At 30.3% G+C, this 9,487-nt stretch overlaps 1 protein-coding gene across 1 annotated transcript in view; it reads right to left on the bottom strand.

Annotated features, from left to right (window-relative positions):
* Positions 1 to 2,461: 2,461 nt before the first annotated feature.
* Positions 2,462 to 9,487, bottom strand: part of LOC118189197 (protein obstructor-E-like) — a 28,570-nt gene continuing 21,544 nt past the window's right edge. The window contains exons 3-5 of the mRNA XM_035359756.2: positions 8,067 to 8,255; positions 6,827 to 6,989; positions 2,462 to 3,573 (exon numbers count right to left, since the gene is read on the bottom strand). Of these exons, the coding sequence (XP_035215647.1) occupies positions 3,429 to 3,573; positions 6,827 to 6,989; positions 8,067 to 8,255 (497 nt within the window). The 3' untranslated portion in view covers positions 2,462 to 3,428. The remainder of the gene's footprint in view (positions 3,574 to 6,826; positions 6,990 to 8,066; positions 8,256 to 9,487) is intronic.

Raw genomic sequence — 9,487 nt, 5'->3', positions numbered from 1 at the left:
TTGGATATATTATTACTTTACACGTTCGGGATTGAGCTAGTTCGTGATACTGTGTTCTGATATTTTTAAATGCCAAATAACAATTTGTTTAATAAAATGTTATGGATTTAGCCTAGTCCCACTTGTCTACTGATGGCATGCTTAAATTCTAGGTGACAGTTTATTGAATATGCTATTACTTAAAATGTTAGAGATTTCGTCTAATTCCACTGATGGCATGCCACTTTATTTAGACTGTGATCTGAAGCGAAAGATCTTCAAAAAGTATACAAAAGAGCGTAGTATTGTGTTGAAGTCTGTGAGTGCAAAACTTCTTTTGATAATATTTCATTCTCAGCTGTAACAATTTGAAATTTAATTTTCTTCCTGGATGATTGTTTCAATAATTCCCTAAATTTAGTTTTATTATAAAGTAGTATTAGTTCTTATTGATGTGTGTATAATGTGCCTTTCGCTTAAAATTTATCTTTACATTTAAAGATATATTTATCTTTATTAAAATTTATCTTTATTTTGAAAACAAAATATTGTGTTGTTATTATTTATATTACAAACGTTTAATTAAAACGCTTAATCAATTAAATTCTGAAACAAAGCTTTTTAAAAGCAAAATTTATGGAAAGTAAATGAAATTAATTAATTATTGTTTCTATAATTATTAAAAGCGGCCGAGCGGTAGAGTCGCTGAACACTGGTAGTTCGGTCCGAGGTTCGAATCCCGTGAACGGGTTGGCTGCATGGGTGTTTTCGTGGTTTTCCCCATGTGTAACGTGTATACGAGCCAGTTTCCCTTAGAAAGTCCTCCACGAAGGCATCCCTCCCCTTAGGCAGATAGCCCTAGTGTGCTTTGCCATAATAAAATACAACAGCAACTATAATTATTAAAAACCAGTAGACAGTTTATAAATCAAGAAGCAAGTTAGAAATATTCTAATTAGTAAAAAAAGTCAATTTGATGAACAGCAATTATTATTTTTTCAAACATTTATGTATTCCTCTCCCGATTTTTCGTTTCTTGTTACATTTTGCTGCTAGGAAACATATACATCAAATGGTTTGGCTAACTGACAGTTTTCAGAAATGTAGCCATTCGATGTAGCAAAAGGTCATCAATTTATCGTTCATATAAAAACAATGCTGAAAGATTGAGAAACAATATATGTTTTTCTTTATAATTTATATTGTTACAGATTGTGTATATATGGAAATAATTTTAGTGAAATTGCAGTATTTTTTGTATAATTTAACATGAAATGTTTGAAATAGATGATGATCTGCCGGAAAAATAACATTACAGGGTCAAGTTTATTTAACAATGAAGTAAACGGCTATTTTGTTAAATTGGCGAGATATTCCCAAGCTAGCGACGGTTTTTGCGTCTCTAGCTTGGTATGGATTTTTGCGATTAATTTTTATTGCAAAATTTGGCGACCATTTGGGAAAATTTTGTTCCGGTTCCTGTATAACTGTAACGGGTATTCTGATTGAATAAATGTAATTGACTCCTATATGTAACTGTAATCGTATCCGGCCTTCATATACCTTCCAGAAATTTTCAGAAGTGGACATTTGGGTCTGGTCCGTGTATGACTGTAATTGGTACGGTGATCAAATAAATATAATAGATCACTGTATGTGACTGTAACCGCATTTGGCCATCATATGCCATACAGTAATTTGGAAAATTGGAAGGTAATATAGATTTCTTGGCTGCCGAGGAAAACCTCTGTAAGACCGGAGAAAGCATTAGTTTCTCAGTTGCTTAGTTTAGCGTGAGTTTGGATATTGAGAGATCTCCGTTGTAGCTCTGCCTTTTTAAATGCGATTTGCATTGTTCTGTGTCTAACGGATTTGGAATACTCAGAAGAGCTGTACGAGTATTTTTATGCGGAGTTCCAGAACTGTAAAGTGTTTCTTTTGGTAAAATAAATTTTATCAAGCTATAATCGGTTCTGGTGTGCATTCAATCCATTACGAACCCGTATGCGCGCAACAGCTTCATTTTATTTTTTAATCATATCTCTAATTGATGCAATTTGCAATACAACTACTTCATGGGATTTGTTATACATTTAGTTTGTAATTTTCATCAACATTTTATGGTATATAACAATCTAAAATTTTATAACTTTTACAAGCATATTTAATGTATAATTTTATAAGAATATTTAATTTATAATTTTATAAGCACCCACTGTAATTAAGAAAAAATGTTGCTAACTCCATATATTGATGTATCTTGTATAGAATAATGATTCGAGACTAACTAAAATTGATTTGGCTTCATCCATTTATTTTTCAGTTTCAAACCATGCAGGAGATTTCGTGCAAAATAAAACTAATATTAGTATATATTGATTTTTTAAAATTTGAGTTTGATATGTTTTTTGTTAAAGTTCTGTGTTTCAAGTTCCTTGTGCAATGCATGATATTTTAAACAATGAAACTAATATACAATGAGTCATTATTAAAAAAACACTTTTATTGAAAAAATCTATATACATAGAAAAACCGCAGCTGATTTTAAAAGTGAAAATATCCAGTGCAGAGGTAGATAATAGCTTCGGAATTTGTGTAAATTATGTGCAAAAAATATTTATTTGAGTTTTATGAACATCTTTTTCTAATACTATTATGTCACGTAAAATTACTTCAGCTAGTTTTAAATTCTTTGAGGATTTAAATGAGTTTAAGATTTCTCCCTTTCTTTAAAAAACCGTAAAACCACAGATTTACATCTACATTTCATCCCATCACCTATTCATAACTCCATTCAATAGAAAATGGGGGAAGTGTTTTACATCGCACCTGTCGATTGAAAAAAATAGTTTATTCAAATTTATTAGAGATATTCTCATCAAAAAAACTGATGAGAGGTAACACAGAGTTGTAACACTTGTGGGAACATATATACATATTAGAGGAAATGATCGTGATAAATAACTTCATTCGATGAAGATTACTTATAAAAAAAAGGAGACAAAACTCTTTTAGGATGATTTAAAACGTTGTGATGAAATAAATATTAAAAACGTTAAGTAAAAATGTAAGGTATTCAATATTACAGATTTGTAATTTGGGTCCATATTCGAATATTTTTTAAATACTACAGCAAAACTGCATTTATTTGGCAATAACAAGCAATAGACGTTTTAAATAACCTACTTCTCTAAAAGTTTCGGAACAGATTTTTCGAAAAATCAATGGACATATATAACATTCAAGGAAAACATCCATTTATGACAACGGATTTACACAGAAAATAATATTTTACCTTTCCCAAAAGATTTTTTCTTTTAAAATTTGTGTTTGGCACTGGCAGCAGTTTGCATACCAATAAAAGATTAAATTTTGAAGATTCCTTCACAGTCTGAAAAAATGTCTGATGAGACATTTGAATTCAAAAATTTCTTATGATTTTTTTTTGCTTATTTTCCGTTCTGTGCTCTGTATTGTCCTGAAGGACGAGCATTTGGACGACGAGGTGGGGGAGCATCAACACCTTGGACTTGGTTTCCAACTATTTTAGAATCGTCTTCATCATCAGGAGCTGCGGTAGTTGGTGGTGGCTCGCTAAGGAAGAAAAATATCACGTTAACTAACAGAAGATAACGTTACAACAGCTTTATTCCATAAATGTGAATGTTTCAGTAATATGATATTTAATTAAATTGTGATCTTTTTATTCAAAATTTTTGTCCGTTCTACTAAATCTTACAACAAGAGTTTTTTTATCATTTGAAAACATGTTTTATTATTTGAAATGGATTAAGAATTCGCATTCTCAAGATATCACATTTTGCTAAATTAGGAAGTTGCAATTCGAAGCTTCCTATTTTTAGAAAGCAAAAGAATAGGATATTTCACTTATCTTCCAAGAGCTGGTCGCTGTTCTTTTAGGATAGAAAATTCGGGAAGTTAAATTTTTTTTATTTCTAAACTAGTTCTGCTATTATTAAGTACATTATCACATTTTTACGAATGAAAATAAGGCTTGGCGACACAGAGATTTAATTTATAATTGTTATTTGTTTATATGCTACTTCATAATTAGTAATTTGCCGAAAAAACGAATAACTTGTGTGGAATTCATATACAGTAAATGATATTCATTTACTTAAGTTTCTCTCTAAAAATGAGTACGCGTAAAGTAGCTTTTCGTCAAATCATAATAAAGGATATGTCCCCCCCCCCTCGCCAATAGCGGGCCCTCAGCCAATTTCGTCTTGGCCAGAATAATTATTCTCTCTTTAACTCTGCTATGTATGGAAGATATCGATTTCACTCTCAGTCCACCATGTATTCCAAACTCTTAATTTCCTCCGTAATCTAAGTTAGTAAGAGTTCTGTCTTGATTAAAAGTTTTACGATTATTTAATTCAAATATATTGAGGTAATTAGTGGTCGTGGATTTTAATTAGCTTTTTGTGCACCAAAGATCTGAGAAAGGTAATTTCATTCGCTTGGTTTCCCTTAAGGATGCTTAGTGTCTCAATTACTTGAGGTCATTCCAATTAAGCGCTCAGGGATAGTAATTATCATTTCTTTTCTCCGCAAGGACTAAAGGTAAACAGCATTGAAAAAACTGGGTCATTTACTGCTGAATTTATAACCCATTAATGACAGAAAAGTTAGAGTGTTTTGCGTTTAAAATGGTGCTGGCATATCTCAAGGATGCATCAAGGATAATTAAATCAAAAGAATGCAGGCGATTTACAAAATAAATTACTTAAGTCAAAACAAGAACTAAAACTGATTTACATTTTTTTATTTTATAACAAATAAAGAAAAATATGTATATGTTAGATAATTTTCTTCCCTCCCCCGTGCCCCAGTATATTCAACAAAAACACGTGTCAAACCTTGACAGAAAAATTATGCCAAATAAGGATAACTACAAATGAGGTTTGGAAAACTGATTCAATATTCATAGGCAAACCTTTGACTGTATTTCTAGCAAAACAAACAATATATGTTGATTTTACATTCCTTTTTGAACATCACAGAAAAACTTTTTATACAAAGTACCCCAAAAATTTTAATAACTTGGCGGAAAACAAAAGACAAATGAAAGAAAGGGCGCGAAACATGTTCAAAATAGTAAAACATTAATAGAATATTTCAAGGTGTATAATGGTTAGATGTATAATGATTAGGATTAAAATTCAAGGCGTGTAATCACTACATATGCCTGGGAAAAAAAGGTTTTAAATAAGTTTTGATAAATAATCACTGTGTATTTGATAGACTAAAACTAGAGGTATAATAAACATTGTATATTTGCTAAGCTAAAATTAAGGAATTGGAGGGCAAGAAAAAAATGATTTAGTTAATTTATAAAGCTTTAAATAATCCACAACAATTCTTACATCGTATTTTATAAGACTGCCTTGTTTATATCTATTAAGCTAATTATTCTTTAAAAAAACAAAACAAACAAAAGAAAGAAAGAAAGAAAGAAAAGCATGCCTGAAATAAACTCATCTTTTAACATAAGCTTTAATGTCAAGCTCTTAGCACAAGCTGTTACCATCAAGCTTTTAAGCTAAAGATTTTATCCCAAACTTTTTTTTTTAACATCAAGGTTTTAAAAGCTTTTAGCTTCAGAAAAGAAGGAATCCTCTTTAGCCCTTCTCATTATAAAGGAACCTTAAAAACCAATTAAAATCATTTTCAAAACCTAAAATTTCTTCGAATTATTTTTATTGATTTAGGCTAATCGTTTACGTTGATGGGTCTTGCTATAGAGGTCATCCCTTGTAGTACTTAGTTTTGCGTTTCATTTGTGTTTTGCAGCTCTCCATCTCATCCATTCCAGCATCTTCTATTTTGAATCTCAAATGTGACGCTTAATTATGGGGTACATCATTACCTTTTACCCTGCATTATATATTATATGATCAAGCATTGAGCTGTGGTATATTTTATTTTACAAGAAAAAATATCTTTTTGCATTTTCGGCCTATTTCTGCGTTTTCGGCGCATTTTCAGCCATTTTTAATAAGCAATCATGCATTAGATCACAAGCTTCCGTGTTTTTAGAATTTCACTATTTCTCCATTCAGCCACACTTTACTATTTCATTATCCGATTAACTTTTATTCTCTCGCCTTCTCTATCTGTTTACTTATTTTGTACTTGTAACATATAAATCACATTATTTGAAATCTTGATCCAGTGCATACTCTGCATTCCGTAGACTTCTTATGTTTTACAGTTATTAATACTAAGTGCGTACTATTTACGATTTAAACATTAGTTATATAGATAATGCTTCGTATAATTATTATCGTTAATAGCACGATGTTCTACTATTTTCGATATTACATATGTTATTAACAGTTTCTGCCAAGAAAAGTAAGTGCATTTTAAATCCAAGCTGCTTTTTATAACTACTCATAATACACGTGGAACTTTCAGGTCTGTTTTTGTAGCTGAAAATGAAATGAAAAATCATGAAATCCATGAATCCATAAAAAAAGCAATGACATGAGAGATCGAAAGGAAGCAAACTTAGCATCAATTAACATCAATTAAGGCAATTTGTCTTTACAAAATCTCGAAATTAAAAAAAATTGCTGAGGAAGAAGTAATATGGAATTTTTTCATAATCTTCAGTTTGAACCATAAAAGCATATTTACTATCTAATGTGCAGCTAACATTAATTATTCTTAACAAATATTATTACATTTTTACTTTTCTTGGAGTTGATGTTTTGCATTTCACAATATTATTTAAAGTACATAATATATATATATATAGAGAGAGAGAGAGAGAGAGCATTACTTCTTTAGAATATCAAGTAGCGTTTGTTTATAGTCTTACCATCCAGGAACGTTTTGTGAAAGTTCGCATCGCAAGGCAGTTTGGCTGAAGGCCAGGCCAGCTGGACACCTCTGAAGTCTTGGGTAGCCTCCGACGCACAGCCAAAATCGGCCGCATGATTTGTCAATGGGAATGTGACCGTTAGGTTGATCCTTGCAGATAGCTGCATTATAAACGTAAACCAGGATAAGCATAAAATGGGTATCAAAAGCATATTCATAACTACATTAAAAAAATCTTTTCACAATAAATTAACAACTTAGCAAAAATTAATCCAAGGAGAAATATTTTAACACATTATCATTTTGTGAATGAAAACATTTAACCAATGGATAGGTTATAAAGGGAAACCAAAACTATGGTACATAATATTATGAAGATTAACTTACATTTGTTAAGCGAGCAGATACAGTGGAATAGCAGAACATGAGAAAGTTGTCAGCGGAGCTTAATGTTAAATCAAATGCCCTAACAAAGCGCAAGGTGTGTTTTTATATCTGTTATTTTTAGCAAAATTTTTCAAGCACACTTTTTTATTTATATATTATTTAAGTTTGATTTACGAAAGAGTATTCTCTAAATAATTTCATAGTATAGTGACGTGATTTAAAAAAGGCTTTTGTGTAATAGGGGATAGTCCACATTATTATAAAACATGAAAAGAATTCTTTCTTCAATAATGTGATATAAACACCAGTTAATCTTCCTTTACATTAAAAAATTTCAATTATATCCAAGTTTTTATCTGCACCTCAAAGCGAAATGCTGAAGTGTCAGTTACACCCAGGCGGTTTTAGGAAATATCCAACTTATCGAAAAGAAACAAAAAATGTTAAATAACCATGTTTACGAGTCTTAGAGTTTTGATTATAGTTTACTTTAGTATGAAGGCTAATTTTTAACTGTATTTAACAAGAAATTAGTCTTAAGAAGGCAGAAGTTACTTCTACGTAAATTTAACTTAACAACTTTAAGTTTTTTGGGGGGGAAAGGAGTGGTAAAATAGTTCTTTGGAAAATATGTTTTATTAAATTTTATAAAAAATTATTTTAAAAATCATTTTTACAATTGAAACGCAATTAAATTAAGAAAATGAGAGTTCTTGGACTTTTCCTCCGAATATTCTGCATTGAAAAATATGATTTTTATTGAAAAGAAAGAAATTTTGAAATATTATGAAAGATTGTTTAAAAAAATTCAGTTTTAGAGTTGAAAGTTAATTAAACCAAGAAATGCTTACGGTGCTTCTGGCAATCGGGAACATTGTCGGGCCAGTCACATGAGTGAATGATGTCGTTGTACAAGAGAGAGAAAGGACATTGTTGAATTGTGGCTGTTCCGTTCCAACACTGCCAGTAACGAGTACAGCTTGTCTGATGTGCATATACTCCGTACAACCAAGGACAGTTATCTGTGCCGATGGGTGCTTCTGTAAAGTTCAAGAAGTTATAAAAAAACTTAAACACAAACTGACAAACAAAAATCGATAAAATGTTAGCTATTACGCAGCACAAAAATCAAAATTCATGTATGAACAATCAACTGATTTCCTGATTTTTGTCAGGAACATCAGAACTATCTGCTAAGTGATTTTTGTTTTAATCTGGGAAGACTTAATTAACCGCAGATGATGTTTCCGAATTCAAAAGTTCAGTAAAATACCTCTATGAAAATCCAAACACATAAATTTTTCATATATGAAATTAATTGCCTAAGATTTAATCTAAAAGGAAATCCAGTTTATCTTTAAACATATGCTAGTATACTCATGTCAACTGATACTTAGTTTAAACTCTTATAAATATTAATAAAATAAACACAATGTTAAAAATATTCGGGTAAAAATTTACATTGTAAATGCTTAATAATCAAGGGAAAAAGGGACACAGGGGAAAAAATATGTATTTCTTTTATTCTTCGTATTATATTGCTATTTTTTCCTTTTTCATTTAGTTCCTTTAACTTTTTTTAATCGTTTTTAGTTCTATGCCTATTATTTCATTTTGTCGTTCAGTCAAAATTCTCGGCTGCCTTCTGTCAGAATCTTCAATCAATTTTTTTAGTTTAGAAATATGGCTACTGCTACAGGAGAGTATTTTATCTTCACTTATTTACTAGTCATTTATTTACTGCAGTAGAGTTTTTATTTTTAAGCGCAAACATTTTTGTAGCGTGAATTTGACATTTTCTTACTAGAAAATTATGTCCCTTTCTCAAAGAAGATTATGTACGCCATTGCTTCAAAGCTCATTCGTTTGGGGTGAGGAGAGCAGTAAATTGAAATATGAATGAAACTGTTAAAAAATATTTTATGGTAATTGAATTCAATATTAAAATTACATATCATATATTTTAAATAGCAAAGAATGATATTATTATCGATTACGTGCTTAGAAATGAAGTTTTGTAAAATTCAGAAAAAGATCCATCCAGTGATGCAGATGAAATTGAATTACCGAAAACGGATATGCCGTAAAGGATAAATTTAATAGCATTATTAGAGAAGTTATTCTGAAGTTAAATTTGGAAGAGATCCTTTTAATTTTTCTCATTAATAATTTTAATTATGAGCCAGTGTAAAAAGCTAATAATTGATGCTATTTTAAAATAACAAAGAAGGGAAACTTTTCATAGAAATTTCAATAACTTCTGGTGTTAACT

Source organism: Stegodyphus dumicola, chromosome 10 (assembly GCF_044657685.1).
Source record: "Stegodyphus dumicola isolate Sdum_Otavi_A_Nest chromosome 10, ASM4465768v1".
NCBI lineage: Eukaryota > Metazoa > Arthropoda > Arachnida > Araneae > Eresidae > Stegodyphus > Stegodyphus dumicola.
The sequence above is the reverse complement of the archived record's forward strand: the minus strand, read 5'-3'. Positions and strand labels throughout refer to the sequence as shown.